Genomic DNA, 17,382 nt, shown 5'->3' with positions numbered 1-17,382 from the left:
TATGTTCGCGCATATTTTCCGTTTTTTATTTATTTTTCTTATTTTTTTTTTGGCTAATGCATTTGTGACTACACTGCATACACCATACAATACGTGTTGTTGTTTGTATGGGCGTCGGTGTTTTGTCTGCGCAGCATCCAGTCATCTTCCCCATTCTTTTGCCCACACACTTTCATTTTTTTTTTGTTTTGTAACAATCTCAATTTCATTTTCTTTCTTACACATGCGCACATATCTATTTATTTATTTGTTTGTTGGCTTTGTTAGTTCCTATTCTACTGCTTTCGTTCATCTTACGCTTTTGGCGTTCATAGTACACACGCTACACGCACGGTCATACCAAAAAAATGCCAGACGAAATTGAGCAAAAGTGCTTTTGCTGTGTACGCGTGTGTGTGAGAATGTTGCGTATACGCCACCGCGTCTACTCTTCAAATGACGCAGGAATATGGAAGGATACAAACATGTATACATACATATATACATATCCTTATAAAGAGTCGTGGCAACGAAGCTAGAGAAGTGAAGTCTGTCTGGCTCTTCAAAGTTGGTGAGCGAATAGTTTTGATAAGTTTGTTATAACTTCTTTGTGTCTTCTACTTAGCTTCGTAGTTACTTTACTTTATTGTGCCCAAGTGGCTTCTGCTACAAATAATCTCGGTACTAAAGATTTTAAGTTTTTCATTACTTTTGTTAAAAATCCTGCTTTCATCTGGATTATAAGCTTATGTGCCTACGACTTTTGCAACTCCTTTCATATAGAGGAAGAGGTAGGTAACTCATTTTAAAGCTTATTTGGGACTATTGTGTAAGTAGGCATTATATTCTTGCTTACGTTCGGGATATGGTATGACTTTTTACTTTTGAGCTACATATTTCAGTATTTTTTTTTAAGGTTCAAAGCCAATAAAGAGGTTAGATCAGGTAAGCTGGCTAGCCACTGCGTTGCTTCGCAGAGGCCATCAAGATCCAAAATGCTTCCAGATTAGGCTCCCAGGATACTAATCTGCAGCCCCCTAAGGGCAGGATGCTCGCTGAGGATATGCTCCACTGTCTTCTCTTTCGTTCTTCCTACAGATCTTATCATTGGGCAGACCAAATTTAAAGGCGTGCGAAGAAAGCAGGCAATGCCCCGTTAAAACAGCAACCAGTAGATAGTCTATCGTCCTCCATCTTGAGGGATAGGAGAAACTTTTACTGGATAGCTTGCAGCCTTGTATTTTGGTCCACACCGTTTGCGTCTTCCGGATCATGGCCAGATCGAGCTTCCGTTTACTCGCTTGGAGGGAAATCGACACTTCTTCCGTCAGCATTGTTTTCGACAGGGTGCCTTCTTCTTGGCAAGTCTGTCGGTCTCCTCGACAAATGTAAGTCTTTGCCATATCTAAAGCTGACCTGCACTTCGCCATAGTGCTTGAGGAAGTGCTATACGATAGTACCGTCTTTATCGCAGCCTCACCTGTTTATTTGCTAAGATGCTGCTCAGTAGCTTCGACCCGACTGTAGTATAGACTTTCACGGAACCAGCATTCCTCATGCTCTCACGTCATGTAGTCAATTTGTCTTGGTCAAGTTGACGCTATACTACTGTGTGCGCCGTCGCATTGAGCCTGGTGGTGGACGCCATGTTCTTATCTGATAGTGGACCTATTTGTTTCTTCTTCCCATGAAACAGTATTGGCCCTGCCAGCGCAGTAGAGAGCCAGTGAGAAAGAGATGACGACAGGCCTCAAGTGCAGCCCAGTATTTTTTTACATGCATAGAATGCTATTGAGGCCTTGTTCGCCCTCTTCTCCACATTGAGACGCCACGTCAGCTTAGACTACTTCGGAGCCTTCCTTGTATATCCTGGTGAATATACTATATCTGTTCTATATCTGCCTTGATACTAATCCCCACTTTAGTTGCCCAAAAATTTACACAGCTCTTGTAGTGCTTGGCGCAAAAATTAAAATCGATTATTTTTTTAAAGCGGTCATAAATTCTGTGATAACAGAAACTGTTCATGGTCTGTTGGACCACCACTGTTAATAAAATGTTATTAACTTTCTGTGCTTTCACAGCAAAGTGGCTGGGCGGCATCTAGCGGCAAACAGAGAAAGCAAATGTAAAAGCACTCAGCTGCGTGTTATCACCATTCTCCGCTAGGTGCGCTATTGCTAGGGAAGCGTTTCGCATAACCCACCAAGCAAAATATAATGGCAAAAAATGTATAAGATTTAAATAGTCGATACAATTCCGCGCCCTTCAGTTGAAGTACCTTAAACTTTAACAGAGGAAAGGCGGTCTCATTTAGAAGAAGGCGGAAAAAACTGTGTTAATTTAAAATGAATTATTTCAACATGAAATCTTTTCATTTAAGCCCTATTTACTTATCAATGTCACAGTCTTTGTTTATCAATTTTACTAGGAATTGGTTAGCGCAGATTTGTAGTCGGTGAGACCCCACGTCCAGGCTAGTGTTATGAAAACAAAATGTCTATTCTTAAAGGTAAAGGGACTTTAGAAGGTTTGACTTTGAATTAAAAAATAATGTTTCCTTTAAATAATTTTGTATTTTTATTAAGCAGGGCATCTTAAATTCCACCAATGGCTAGTTAATCGTTAAAATATTTTTTGGTAATTTACTGAAATATTGGTTTAAAAGGAAAATGGCCTTCCTCGACTTAAGCTATTTTAACTGACGGACACAGAAATATTTAGTGAAACCAGATACTCATAATACCTTGAATTAGACAGGACCAGCTTATAAATATACAGTCTATTATTTAATAAATATATGTATGAATATACAAATTCTACTTTACCATTCGGCTCCTAAAAATCATTTTATATGTAACTGTATGCTTACGCGTATAAACATTTAGCTCCAATATTAGTACGATATATGTAAATAGCATTAAATTTGTATAGTAATACTGATTTTTTATAAAACCAATGATGTGGTTAGTTAGAGAAAGCATTCTAACATACATACATACATACATACAAGTCTGGCGGCGGTAACAGCAGCTTTTTCAATGTGAAGTAAAACACGTTGTTAATTATTTTTTTAGCATTATTTTATTATTATTTTTCTTTTGTAAAAAAACAAAGAAAAAACACTGTGTAACATTCCGTTTGATAACGATATTTTTTGTTTAACAAAATAACATATTAAATTAAAAAGTTTAAAAACAAAAATTTGCATAGCATGGGAAAAGTTTTAGAGAAAATAAGTGGCATTACAATACTCGATTTACTCATGTAGCATTGCCAGATGACTGAAATATATATATATATTTTTTTTGTAAGGTTATTAATTCTTTACAACGTTTTCTATCCACGTCCTGATTTTATCGAGCGCTTGCTTAGTTTCCTAGCTCCAGTCATTTCTTCTTAGCCCAAAGCGACTTTGACATGGAAAAATTATAATCTGCAGAAAAGGCTAAGTATATAAAAATAAAAATCATATGAGGCTATTCCCATTGCTTTTCCATTATTAAGTTTGGTACTTTGGAATTTTATCCTCTTTATGAAAACTGTTAAATACAAAAAGGTGTAGCGAATCGATTCAAGTCCCCCCTTCAGCTTCTTTTTGTTCGATCTGGCATCACCATTAATCAGGCGTGTTTTTTGTCAATATTCATTCAAACTTTAAACTAATTAATTTTATTCTATAGGAGGCTGAACGTGTTATCCAACACATTCTCAACCCCAGGGTCAGCGATTAAATACACGGTACCTTTTTTGACTTTAAATTGCTCGCATATCTTCAATAACTGAAATATAGTCATGAAATCCTGGATCGAGGATTGTCTTCACACCTACATACAAAGTGAATATAGAATATATAATTTGTTGGAAAACTTTTTTCCCGAACAAAGAACTGTCCAAGAGTTTTGAAATCGCCTCCACAGAAAGTGCCTGCAAAAAGTTTCCTTGAAAAATACCTTTTCATACAATTTTATCTCGAATTAAAAAAAAAAAAAAAATTTAAATCACTTCGGTTACCTTGGAGAGACGCTGCTTGAGTACTCTGACGAAGGCAAATACTTATCCAAGTATGCTAGATGGGAGCCTAATTTCCGTCCGATTGTCGCCTCCGAAGACTGGTAGCCCAAAACTGGCATATCACGTTTTAGTAAACTTCAAAGGTAACATTTTCTTTATTCAAACAACAGCAGCCTCGAGAGCGCTACAAATGCAAATAAATGACAGTACATAAGCGCGTTTTCCTACGACATATAGGGTGTTTTAAGCGTAATGGAGACCTTCGACAGTATTTATTTGTAATATATTAATGTTTTTATTTTATTTTTATTTTTTCAGAAAATTGGTACCTAGGCTTAGGGTGTAGTCTGCACCCACAACGAGTCACTGTTTGCTTTGCTTTTTGGGGCTGGCGGAGTCATCGGACCATACTGCTTCGAGAATGATGCCGGCAATTCTGTTACGGTTAACGCTATCATGGGATGATAACAAACTTTTTTATGTTCTAAATTAGATGGCATGGGTTTGGTCAATATATGGTTACCATTAGGATAGTGCTTTTTGCCACGCAGCGCATGAAACAATGGCTCTATTACGAACGAAGTTTCCGTACGAATTATCTTACGAAACAATTAGGTCAAATGGCCGCCGAGATCTTGCGATTTGACACCATTGGACCTCTTCCTGTGGGGCTACTTGAAACGTAGTTGTGAAGGGCATTGAACAGATTTTGTATTTCATACAAATACAAATGCCATAAGCCCAAAAAGCATGATGGAAAAAAATCGTATTAAATCACCCTGTATATACTAAAAGAAATCTGTTGTGAAACTCCTGTCAATCACCTCTGCATGACTTTGTAACAAAGATCGAAGTTCGACTGGAAGCCGGTGACTACGCAATGGGAGTCCTTCCTGACATGGTGTGGGCAAAGCAATCATAAGGTGGATGAAGCTAGCCATTGTACCATGACAGGGGTTGATAGAGAATACACTCCACGATGCAGCGAACAAAGGTGGCGCCGTCCGCAATATCGCTACTTTGGTTTTGCCGATTTTGACAACTCTAGTCTACAGGTAAACGCCGCCTCAGAAACTTTAAATGCACTGAAATTCACTAAGACTCCTTGGATGTCCACAGGGTGAAGTGCTCTCTTCTATCTTGCGGTGTTTGATAGTGGACTCCCTATTAACGAAAATGCAAGATTTCGTTCACATCCAAGCTTACGCGGATGATGTTTGTGCTAGGAGTAACTCTAGAAACGAAGCTCAGATGGAAAATTTACGCCGAGCTGAAGGTAAATCGAGCGCTGAAAGTTTTGGGACAATGTCGGAGAACCTTTAGTATGAAAAGGGATCCGTGACCGGCTATGGTATTATGGATATAGATACATAAGTAGTTTTAGTCAGACCATTCGTCATGTATAGGCATTACGGGCGCCATGACTACAACTTCAAGACTGTCTCTTAATGCTATTTTGGATTAGCCACCGCTGGATTTATGGATCCAAGAGGAGGTAATGAAAACGATGTACCGACTGCACTCTTTTGGATTATGGCGGACACAGAGAGGTGCTTACAAGGTCGTCAAAGCAATAACTTTTCTCTTTGACACCTAATAACAAACAGATACCTAGAGTTTCCTATGGATAAAGTACATCGTTAAATTTCCTACTCTCTTAGGAAGCTCGGTGAAAACTTTCCATACCGACGGCTCAAATACTGAAAATGATACTAGAACTGGATCGCATCTGGACTGCATAATGGGTGAAAGATGGCGCGGACATAAAATCCGCATTTGCGGTGACAACCAATCTCCTCTAAAGACTTGGAAACCGCTCGCATCTCTTCATAAATTGTCGAAGAATTTGAATTTGAGCCTGAACTTCGTTACAAGGTTGAATAAGCTTAAACTAGTGTGGGTGCCACGACACTTTGGTGCACAAGGCAAGGAACTGGTTGATGAATTGGCAAACTGCGGTTCCCTGGAGCGTCCAATGGATCGGAGCCAATTTTAGGGAATGGTGGGATGTACCAAAGATTTCATTTATAAACCTCATGAGAGCTGTTGGAGTAGTACTGATGCCTGGAAAACAAGCAAGGGTATCCTGAAATGACCTAACAGGGTGGTAGCAGGGAAGTAGAGATATACGGGCCCCTATTAGGACTTATTATGGTACGAAATTATGGTCACTGTGTACATCTTGTTTGGAAGAGAGGGATTTTCTCTGGAACAATTTCTCTGCAGCCGTCTTAGATGGTACATTTTTGGGTTTTGTTTTCACTAGGTCAAATTTATTGGAATTTGTCCGATTATCGTTAGGGACTCAAGACACAGTCTTCTTCCATACTCTACGGGCCTCAAACAATTTTTAGTTTTAGATTTAACTTAATTAAAATTAATTATAGCTCCATGTATGCCACGCCACAAAATTATTTCTTGTGCCATAAAATTAACATAAAATGAATTGCCAGATTCTGCAGCATTGTCAATTATTAATTTTCTTGCACCGTCCCAACTGTGAGGCAGACGATTAGTTCAAGGATCATTTACGTTGATGTTTTTTTTTTTGTGAACTCTTTAAATCTTTCCCATACTGAATACCAAAGTCGCCTTGAATCAATAAAACGCAAAATTTATGGACTTGAGCTGATATTAAAGTACCGAATACCGGCATTAAAGAAGATTATAGATTATTACTTTAGTGCATTTTATTTTTGTTCTTTTAATAATAACTTTTTCGTTTTTTTTTCTCTTATAAAATTGTTACTCAAACAATTTTAAAGAGTTAACGAACTTTTTCGACATTCAATAACCAGTTTTGGTAACAAAAACTGGTAAGAATATCTTTCAGATGCATATGTATTCTTTTATTTATTTTTTCTTGCATTTTTCTCAGTCAGTGGCAATGACACTACAGTAAACGCGAGTGGAGGCACTAACTAAAGCACGAAAGCAATTGACATAAAAAAGGCATAATGAAAGCAAAGAAAAATAGCAACGAACAAAAAAACTGAAATAAAAACATTTTCCAAAATACATTTTAAGAAACATTTTATTCATACATTTAAATCGGTAATACATACAAATAAAAACATGAAAGAAAATTTTAAAATTAAATGTAAATATAAACACTACAAATACAATGCTGTCTATCTTACAATGAGTATAAGTATAGTAAATATAAATTTCTTCGTTTTTTTTTTTACAAACTTTTAAGTTAAAAATAAATGAAATGCTCCAGAGTTTGGTTTATGTATTTTGTAGTTAAATTAAAAAATAAAATTAAAATTCGTTGGCGTTTGTTTCATTATTATTATTTTTTTTTTTTTGTGTAATATGCAATTAAAAATTATTGTTAGCATTGTTTGACTTGTTTGTTTTGTAAATGCTTAGACTACGGCTTGAGCTGAATATATAAGGGAAAGAAAAAAATAAGACTTGCTTTTAATAAAAATCATACAAAAAAACTTACAAGAAAACGACTGAGGCGCGTTAAAAAAAAATAAATTTGTGAAATGAATTATTTTTCGAGTAATTAATTATTTTATATATGAATGTGTAGGAGTAGTTTGATACATACTGATAGTTGATTTTTTTTTTTAACAAATTCGTATCGAAATGAAAATGAGCAACAATACAAAAAAAAGGAAAATATCATTGGCACAAGTTGCAGTCTAATATTAAAATAGGATATTACAAATTTATATTGTATATACATACATATGTATATGCAGTACAATATAAAACCTAATATATGTGTATGAAAATATGTAAATATGTACAACAAAAATTATACAGAACGAAAATGAACAATTTCGGAGTGTTTACACGTGGCCATGAATTGTATGCTATGACTAAATGTAAAATAATAATTTTAGAATATAAAATTAAAGTAGTGTTAGTAAATTGGGGCGATTTTATTTAAATTTTTTTATTAATTAAATGAAATTTCATTGAATTGAGTTTCATAAAATTGTTCAATTTAAAATTAATTTACACACTACAAAAAAAAAAAAAAGAATTTTCGTTAATTTTACAGTACATTAAAAAAGTATGTATACATCGTACTTTTAGTATATATTGCAACTAGGTTAAACAAATACTTTGCCCACTTACAAAATAATAAATTTTGATTAAAAACTACTTTTCGTTTTTGTCAGCAAATTTCGTTGTAATAAATCTCGAATTCGTCGCATGTTGAAACGATATTTTGAAATAAAAGCATTCGTTGTATGCGGTAGTACTACATATGTAAGAGGAAGTGTTTTGGATTAGAATATAAAAGTAGTTAGCAGTGATAAACATTAATTTTTTGAAGACAAATTCTCTATAAAAATTTATTGAAAAACAAATATTTAAAAAAATACTTTTTTTATGAAATATTCAAAAAACTCGGAAAAATTGGTTAACTTTGGAATATAAATATAAAAAATATGTATGCATAAAACTATTCCAAAAAAAAATTTTTGTTTCGAAAAAATATATTTTTGGAAAGTGACTTGGAAAACAAAATATTAAAAAAAACACGAATTAAAAGAAAAAGCTTTTAAAATTTTGAAAATCTCTTTTTAGTTTTTGAAAAAGTAAATTATTTCTGCAAGAAAATGTAAAAAAAATTGATTTTATCCTAAACATATTAGAATAAATTTTGTGGATAAAAATTTTTTGAAAACAAATTTTGCAAAATACAAACATATCGTCGTCACCTTAACTCACAAAGGCCCTAACCAGCAAATTTTGAACTTTACAGGAGAAACAAAAAAGCGTATCAAAAAGAGGTAGAAATTAAAAAAACAAAAATAGCATGTAACTCCGTTGGTTTTGGTACTAAGACCTTAAAATTTTTATTGAAGGTGTGTTTTAACATTTATATATATTAGTAAATGGAATGATTTTCATCTACTTTTTTCTCTGGTTTCATTTATATTTTTTAAGAATTGTCCAAACATTTTCCTAAAGCAAAAATATATTTCTATATAAAAATAAGTATGTAACCACACTTAAAATATGTTTTTGCAAAAAAATAAATTTGCTTGCAAAAGTTTTTGAAACATTTTTGCTAAAATTATAGGGAAAAATAAAAAAAAAAAAACAAATATCTCTTCAATTTATTCAAAAAACTATTCTCCGAAAATTTATTTCATTCATTATCAAATTTTTTTTATTTAATTTATTTTGAAAAAAAAAAATTATGTAGTTTTAGATCGTTTTGTGTACAAAAACAATACTTTTACCGGAGAAGTTTTTTGAAAAAAATTTATCTCCAAAATTATGTACAAAAATATTAGAACAAAATCAAATTTCAATAAATAATCTACTATTTTTTAAAAAATGTTTTCTGAATATTTTTCTTTCAAAAATTTAAATTTATTTAGAAAAAATAGATAAAATAAATAAAATTTATGACCTCTTTCGTGATAACAAGTTTTTTCAAAAATATTTGTTTTTCAATGAAAAAAATTTAACTTTCAGAAATTTTTTCAAAATTAAAAATATATTGCAGCAACAGTATCGATAAATTTTACTATATTTATTTATAAATCGTTAATCGTTTTGGTTGAATTTGTTAATTAACTCAAAAAATAAGAATATAAAAATGATTAGTTGGTCACCTTATAGCTACAACTAACAACAAATACAATCGTATGCAGGTATACAATATTTATGTATGTAATTGTAAGTGAGTGCATTTTCCACTTATACAAAATTGGAACTCATCTAAATAAAAAAAAAAAACACTCAAATATTCTTTCCATTTCGCTTTTATTTTCTACCCTTTTATTCATCTTCATATCTCATCCATCATTCTACCAAACTTAACAACGTGCAATTTTATTTTACGTTCAAAGTGTGTAAAGTGGCTTAGGTATTTTCAACAACTACAAAAAACAACATTTGCTTTAATTCGAAACTCGTTAGCGCAAGCGCCGAGTGAATCTGAAGCCACCACTCAATCAAAACAAAACAATCGCTATTATAGTTATCATGCCAATTATGATCAGGCACATTGTATATAGATCTGTGGGTGTGATAACGCCCAACGAACAAGCCAACAGCACGTGTTCAAGTGTTGTCAAGCTACCCGCTGCCGCCGCCGCCGCCCCCGCAGCCGGACGCAATTCACCGAATACTGAGAGGGCGTGCCGCTGATTTTTCGCCGCCGCAGCGCTGGTTGAAGGCTTCTCATCGTCGAGCGCTTGAGCTTCGCCGTCCACTAAAGTAGAGTTTCTGCGCCGCCAAGGCAGTAGACCAGTCGCCGTGGGTGCGGCCGGTTTGAATCCGTCGCGCGTTTCTTCCGCCTCCGTAGCCTCCTCCCCGTCGGCGGCCACACTCTGCGGCAATTCGCTGAGTGCTGAATTGAGTTGCTCCACCTCGGCAGTGCATTTTGCTATTTGTGTCAAAGCATCGGATGGACAACTGTCACTTTCTTGGCTATCAGTGGGACAGTAGCTAATTTTCACTTCAGAGATATTCAGATTAAGTGGCGGTGTCTCAAAGACTATGCTGCGCTTGCGTGGTGGTAGCGTTTGGTATGCTTTATCTGTGAGGTTGAGCGACGATTCATCACTTCCCGCTACTTGGCTAGCCGTGACGCAACACTCTACCGCATCCTCTTCTTCTACAATGCTTGGCAACTCATCGACTTCTGTTAAATTTCTTTGTAAAAGTTCTGAAAACGCCAGCCGTAAATGATCTAATTCGGTGCTAATGCGCGCTGGAGACTTGTACGCACACTCGATGGGCGCGCGATTTTGGGTTTCACTTGTGGAGCATTCTGCATCGGGCGCAGATGCGCTATTTCTTCTCGAACCACTACTCCTCACCAACTGTGCTAATTCTATTAAGTGTTGCGTGTCATCGACCTCGAGTAGGTCGCTCCTACTAATTTTGCGCTTGATGGGCGTGCTGTTTTGGAACTTTGAATCATCTATAGACTCGGAAAGCTCTTCACCCAAAAAACCTTCTCCTCTATTCTCTAAGCTAATCTCTTCTTGGTCATGAGCTGAAGTGTTCCTGAAGATGGTTTCATAACTTATGTCTTTACTACGTTCATCCAGCTCCTGAGTGTCGCTAGTACTGTGCTTCTTTGTGATCACTTCTAGCCTGCTGCCTACTCGAGTTTCATGCTCTTTTTGAGCTTCGCTTGCACTATGATCACTTGCCTTCACTTCTACTCTCTCATCTTCTTGGTTTTCGCGCTTCAATTCCCGTTCAATTTCCTGCTCAGCCTCTACTCTCTCACACTCCCCATTACCCAAACCATTTTCGTTCTTTTCCCCTCCCAAACTATCGCGTAATTCCTCTTCGCTTGGCGGTGGTGGAAATTCGGTAACTTCTACGCCAGCTTCACCAACACTTCTAGCGTCTTCAACTTCCTTCGAAACCCCGCCCACTATGGATACCTCACTCACGAAATTCTTTCTAACCTCAAAACGACTATTACACACGCTCTCGAGCTGTAAGCATGCATTATTTGTCTGTGCGCATAACGGAAAGTCTGCTAAACTGACATTACCCGAGTCGGGATTGGATGAAGTTTCCTCTTCGCCGGAGCTCAACGAATCGCATTGTGTAACCACGCCCATTCTGGCTGCTTCTGCCGTTACCTTATCAACTACAATACTTATTTTACTAGCATAGATCTTATTAAAATTGGGTGAAAGTTTTAATGAGTCACACTCCATTGGCGCGCTCTCAACTTGTGGGGGGGACTCCGGTATGGATGCTAGCTTACAACTACTTGAACTTAACATAGTGGGTGAACTCTTAGTGTCGGAGTGTGTGGGTTTGGTAGAGGAGTTTTTGGTTGCTATGGTACTAGTACTAATGGGATTCTTTTTGGTAGTGGTTCCTGTTACATTTTCAACATCAACAACGCTAACACGATCATTTACATTATCAACAACAACAATGACATTCAAATGCTCTGGTTTATTAGTAGTGCTTGGCTTCGCGCATGCGTATGCCTTGGCAACAGTCAGTTCAACAGCAACAGCATTGGGATTAGTGTGTAGCTGGGTAGCTTTTGCAGCGGTAGTAGTAGTAGTAGTAGCGGTATCGAGCATGGATGCATGGAGAGCGGATGCATGATTAGATGATGTCAATGGCACTTGTACAGACACAGGCGCTGGCGGCGCATGAACTGATTTAGTAGTAGTGAGATCATCATCTTTACCTGAAACATTTGTGGTAGACGGTTGTGCCGACTGCTGCTGTTGTTGTTCGCGCGCTCGCGAACGCCTCGACGACGATTGTTCACCAATGCCGAAAATCATTGCCAACTCCTCGGAAGAGTTGTACTGTGAAGGGGAGGAGAGCGAACGTGTACGTGCGCGCTCTTGTGAATGACGCGCAGCCGCATCAGTGGCTGTGGTAGCGGCGATGGCGCGTGCGCTGACTGGCGTCAAATTTAGCGCTGGCGGTGGTGGCGATGGCGAGTAGCTGAATGTGCTATTCGTTGTGGCGCTTATGTTCGGTGTGGCGCTTGTGGTCGATGGAACATCGTAAGATGTGGTGCTGAAGGTTTTTATTGGATCGGTGCTGGGTGCATGATATTCACTACTTGGTGACTTAATATAATCGCTGGAGGAGTAGGGATTGAAGGAGGTAATGCTCGAAGATTGTCGTCGACTGGCGGAGGGACTCGATGATTTGGCCAGGCAATCGCTGGATGAGGAAAACGAGGAGGCTGTTGTGCTGGCACCGGTTTTGACGGCACCGGCGCCGACGCCAACGACGCCAGCATTGTTGCTGCTGCTGCAGCTGCTTGTGGTTATGCTGGGCGCAGTCGTGTGATCATCGCCACTGCTGTGCGCTGTCGCGCCGCCTTGGCGTGCAGTGCCCAGCGTACGCTCCGCGATGATAATAGGTGGCGCTGACACTTTGGACACGGTTGTCGCTCCTTGGCGCATTTTGGCCTCGCACTCCAGCATGATCTGATCGATTTCCTCAATGTTCTGCGCTGTCGTTGCTTGACGTGCGCGCGCTGCATCTGCTTCTTCTGCAACGGTAGAAACAAGATTATCAACTTTTGCCGCTGGCTCCGAGTGTATATGTTCGGCGTTACAGGTGGCAACAGCTGCGGCTGCTGATGATGCTTGTACGCTGCTGGCTGCACTCTGCTGCAGCTCCTGATTCAGATTGTCATAGTCGGGGTTGTCATCGCCGCTGGCCAGCTCGCTCAATTGACGCATGCAACGCTTAGCGATTGCCTCTATCTGCTTCGACTGTATGGGATCCAGCTTCTTGATAAGGTTTGGCATGACCAGAGACTCATCTGGTTGTTTGGCTTGTGTTATGTTCTTCACTTGCACCGCCTCCTGTACAACTACTGGCGGCTCGGTGGTCACAATGTCCTTCAATATCTTCTCGCATACCGCATTGGCCGCCTCCGACACTTGATCGATGGCCTCAATGAGTTTTCCTTCTTTGTGCAACTTGCGTGGCTTCGCCAGCGCTTGACTGCTGTTCGCATCGGGCAAGGTGTCTAGTAGCATTTTACCGCAGCGCTTTGCCGCCTCCGACACCGCTTCAATTTCCTGCAAATCTTTCTCCAGCTTCTCCTCCTCAGTGTTGACTTTAGGCGGACGCGCTGCAGTTATGAGCGCTTCCTTGCGCAACTCTTGCAGCTCCTTCGTCAGCTTGACGGACTTCTCTTGCGCGTCCATTGCAATCTTATTCAGCGCGTCCTCCATTTGCGCATTCGCCGCCGTGGGCTCAGGCGTGAGACTCTTGCGCGGCAGCGGCACAGGCGGTTTGTGTACTTCCTCTTTGTGCGCCACGCTGCTGCTGGGCAGCTTTTCGGGCAGCGCACAAATGGCGCCACCCTGACTGGGATGACGGAAAGGTATCGAGAGTTTCTTTGGCGCAGCCAGCTGCTGCTGATCTTGCTCCTTGAGGTTGCGCAATAGCGCCAGTGTAGCTGGAACATCTGCGGTCGTCTCGCCATCGTCCTTACGCAAATCCGACATGCTGCCGGCGCGATCTAAGTTGCGCGTCAGTTCCAGATATGAGTGCAGGTCACCACCGGATGGCTTGGCAGCGTCGCGGTGTATCAGATTGTAAATGTTTGCGGATTGTGTGCGCGTCGCGCGATTCTTCTTCTGAAACGAGCTGTACGGATACAAGAATTTGTCCTTGGGGCCAGGCGGGTCCTTGCGCAAAGCGCGCACGGCCAAATCATCTTTGATAATGTCGGGCGTATTCACCACCACCGGTTGGGTCGGCTCCACTATGGACGTAGCATGCAGATAGTCGTTTTGCGGCGCTGCAACAACCGGGCCAATAGGTATGCCGAAGGGCGGCTGCTTCTCCACGGTTTTGTGCTGCAAATTCGCCAGCTGCATGTTACGATAGGCAACATCGTCGCGTATGGGATCGGGCTCGCCTGCAGGCGAATCTTCATCATCGTATTCGTCGGCGTGCGCCAAAGCGTACTTCTCAAACTCACTGGGCGTTGGTATGCGTTCCTTCTTCTCTGGCTCCTCGGTGAGCCCCAGTGACTTGTAGATGGCCTCCAGCTCGTTGATAGCCTCCTCAAGATTGGCGGGCTTCTTGCGCGGAAAATATATGGGCACCTCGGCTGCGCTGCTGGGCGGTATGGATAGCTTGCGCTGCGGTGGCGTGGGAGGCGTGAAAATGGGTTTGTGGTGCTGTTCGCGCTTCTCGGCCACGTACTCGTCATACTTGTTCGGCGTGTTCGGTATCTCGCCCGAACGTCGCTGGTAGTGGTTCGGCATGGAGCTGCTCTTGCTGTAGTCCTTGCTGCGTATCTCTACGTAATTCGAACTCGAATTGTCCGGCTTCGATTTTATGCGCAAACTGCCGCACACAATGTTATCCACCTCATCAACGCCGGGTTGTGGTGACGACTGCGGCTTCTTGTGTGGCTTTTGCACCTCCGAGTAAACAGGTATAGGGTAAGCGCGTAACTCGCCGACACGCGAGCTAGAAACCGAACGCGGCTTGGCGTTGCTCTCCGGCGCGAATGTGCGCTGCACGTCTCGACCGCGATGCTGCGGCCAGCATCCAAGCGTTTCCAAAAGTCGTTTGCGTGCTGTTGAGACGAAGGTGAAGGTAGTCCGCTCTTTGTCGTGCGCAATATACTCGCAGCCGCCATCGCATCTTTGCTTGTCGCATCCGCGTGCGGCTCCAGCATGTGTATGGGCTTGCGCGAGCGCGGTGTCGCATCGGCAACGTAGTGATGTTCCAAACCGTTCGGCAGCGACTTCTTCGAGGGATGCGCATCACGTTCAGCGCGCGTAATGAAGCGCCGGTGGTGTGGCGTATTACTGGGCGCAAATGCTTGTTGCGGCGTGCCGGCCTGCATGTGCTGCGCTGCGCGCCACAGCTGGCGGCGTATTCAGCGAATGCACCGACTGGTAATGAGGACCCGCAGGTCCCGACCAAATCTTATCATCTGATACACAACGCCCACTCAGACGGTGCGTAGCAGTGGGCAGCGCCGGTAGCCCGCTCTGATCGAAGGCGTACGAAATGGGGCGCAAATCACCAGCGCTGCCATTCTGCAACTGTCCGCTGACATTTACGCGCGCAGTGGATCACGTGGTGGCGGCGGTGGTGGCAACGGTTTTGTCTGCAGCCACCATTGATATTCTGTAAATGTATGTGACTAGTCATAGCTGATGCTGCGCTTGCTATCATTAACGCTATTCTGCAAATTCTTTGGCTGCAGTTGCTGCTGTAGTTGACCCCACTGCACATAGGGCGCGACATGTTGCAGGCTACTTGTATTTCTTAAGCGCGGCTGGGCAGCAGCGCTAGATGGCGTCGCTTGCGCTGATGGATTGTAAATAGAGAGCGGCACTGGTTGCGTCTTCCAGCGTTGTGTTGGCTGTGGCGCATACATGACTGGCACCTGGCCGCTGCTCGGCTCGCCATCACGCGACAGTCGTTTATAGTAGCGCTCATTGCGCGCGGCGCGACTACGCCTGCTCTGCGCATTATTGGCGGCACCCATTCCACCACTATGAATGCTCTCATCACTAGCGATATTTGAAAAAGTTGAGGAGTTCAACGAAATCAACTCTTCCTCGCTGGATGAATGCGCGCCAAGCGCTTTTCGTGTGGCAAACGTTGCGCGGAACGTGTTTTTTAGCGCGGCACGCGCAGCGCGTCGATCCAACGAGTTTGAGGATCGCATATAGCTGCAATGCTGGATGCGCGCCGGCATGCGGGAGGTACTGTTGTTGTTGTTGCTGATTCTGATAGTAAGCCTCCGTGGGTGAAATGGTCTCCACGGGTAAAAAGAATTCATGATCCACATGCTGTGGTTGCGGTGGATGTGGTGGTGCTATTAGAGCGCCTGTCTGCGGATTGATGACGATGTGATCGAAAGCTGGCGCCATTCAACTTGCTGCTACGACTAACTTTACTCAGATTTATTACTCGATTTTGTATTTCAAATTGGCACTACTGCCGCAGCCGCCGCCACCGCTGCTGGTGGTGGCATGGCGTGCATTTCTTTGGGTGGGTACAAAGCCAGCTTTGCGATCCTCTTCAGACGATGAATCCGAGGCAATATCTTTCTTCCGGCGAAAGAGGCGCCCAAAGGACCACTTCTTATTCGAAGCGCTGCTGGCTGACGTATGATTCGTGGACGCTTGTGAGGCGCTTAGGGAATTGTCTTTTCGGCTGTTGGCGTGTGACGACGTTGCGTTGTGAGCTATTTGTGAGCGCTCCATGTCGACGGCGTCAACGTTTGAGTCGTCTGGCTCATCGGTGGAGTTGTCAAGTTCTTTGGGTAACGGCAGCTGAGGTCGCCAAGATGTCTGGACAGTCTGTGGAAAGAGAGAGAGGGGAAAAGGTGAGATGAGTTTAAAGATTTTATGAAAAACAAAAATTAAGCGAAGACGAATTTTTATGCTGGCAACTTCATGAATCGCTCAAGCTCTTTAAAGCTCAAAATTTTTACAAATAACACAAAAAAAATATTACAGTAAATATTACATAAATATTTTCCATCGCTACAGATATAACAAAGAGCTTCTATTGTGTTGAACTCGTGGTTTGTCGAGTTATTTATTATTTGCACTTTGATTAGTGTGCAAATATTGGCTGCCTGCAAATATCAGAGCCAAAGCAGAGTCACTAACAAAGCGTTAACTAATAAGCACAATATAACTGTCTAAATAAATAGACCGCTATTAATAATAATCTTCTACATACACACACACACACACCTTAAAATACAAATGCATACACAACCGAACATGCAGATACGTAAAGAATGAAAGTTTAATCAACTTGACGCAGTCGATCAACAACTTTGATAAGACTAGCCTCCGTCTAGATAGCACATACTTATGACTAGGTTGAGTGTTCGTATTCTTGGCACCATCCAAGAAAACACTGTTCAGCGAAAGATAAAAGAAAATGTGAAGAAAG

At 41.1% G+C, this 17,382-nt stretch overlaps 1 protein-coding gene across 1 annotated transcript; it reads right to left on the bottom strand.

Annotated features, from left to right (window-relative positions):
* Positions 1 to 9,450: 9,450 nt before the first annotated feature.
* LOC108373740 (uncharacterized) lies at positions 9,451 to 16,775 on the bottom strand (the record flags this gene model as incomplete). Its single annotated transcript, XM_017629678.1, is given in 11 exon segments — positions 9,451 to 14,995; positions 14,998 to 15,279; positions 15,317 to 15,529; positions 15,532 to 15,579; positions 15,582 to 15,609; positions 15,611 to 16,056; positions 16,059 to 16,089; positions 16,091 to 16,156; positions 16,158 to 16,331; positions 16,333 to 16,380; positions 16,383 to 16,775. Coding segments are annotated over 11 exon segments (6,795 nt in total), but the record flags the coding sequence as incomplete, so codon positions are not given.
* Positions 16,776 to 17,382: the final 607 nt, after the last annotated feature.

The sequence above is a fragment of the Rhagoletis zephyria genome, unplaced genomic scaffold (assembly GCF_001687245.7).
Source record: "Rhagoletis zephyria isolate East Lansing unplaced genomic scaffold, Rhagoletis_zephyria_1.1 Rzeph_scaffold_06992, whole genome shotgun sequence".
Lineage (NCBI taxonomy): Eukaryota > Metazoa > Arthropoda > Insecta > Diptera > Tephritidae > Rhagoletis > Rhagoletis zephyria.
The sequence above is the reverse complement of the archived record's forward strand: the minus strand, read 5'-3'. Positions and strand labels throughout refer to the sequence as shown.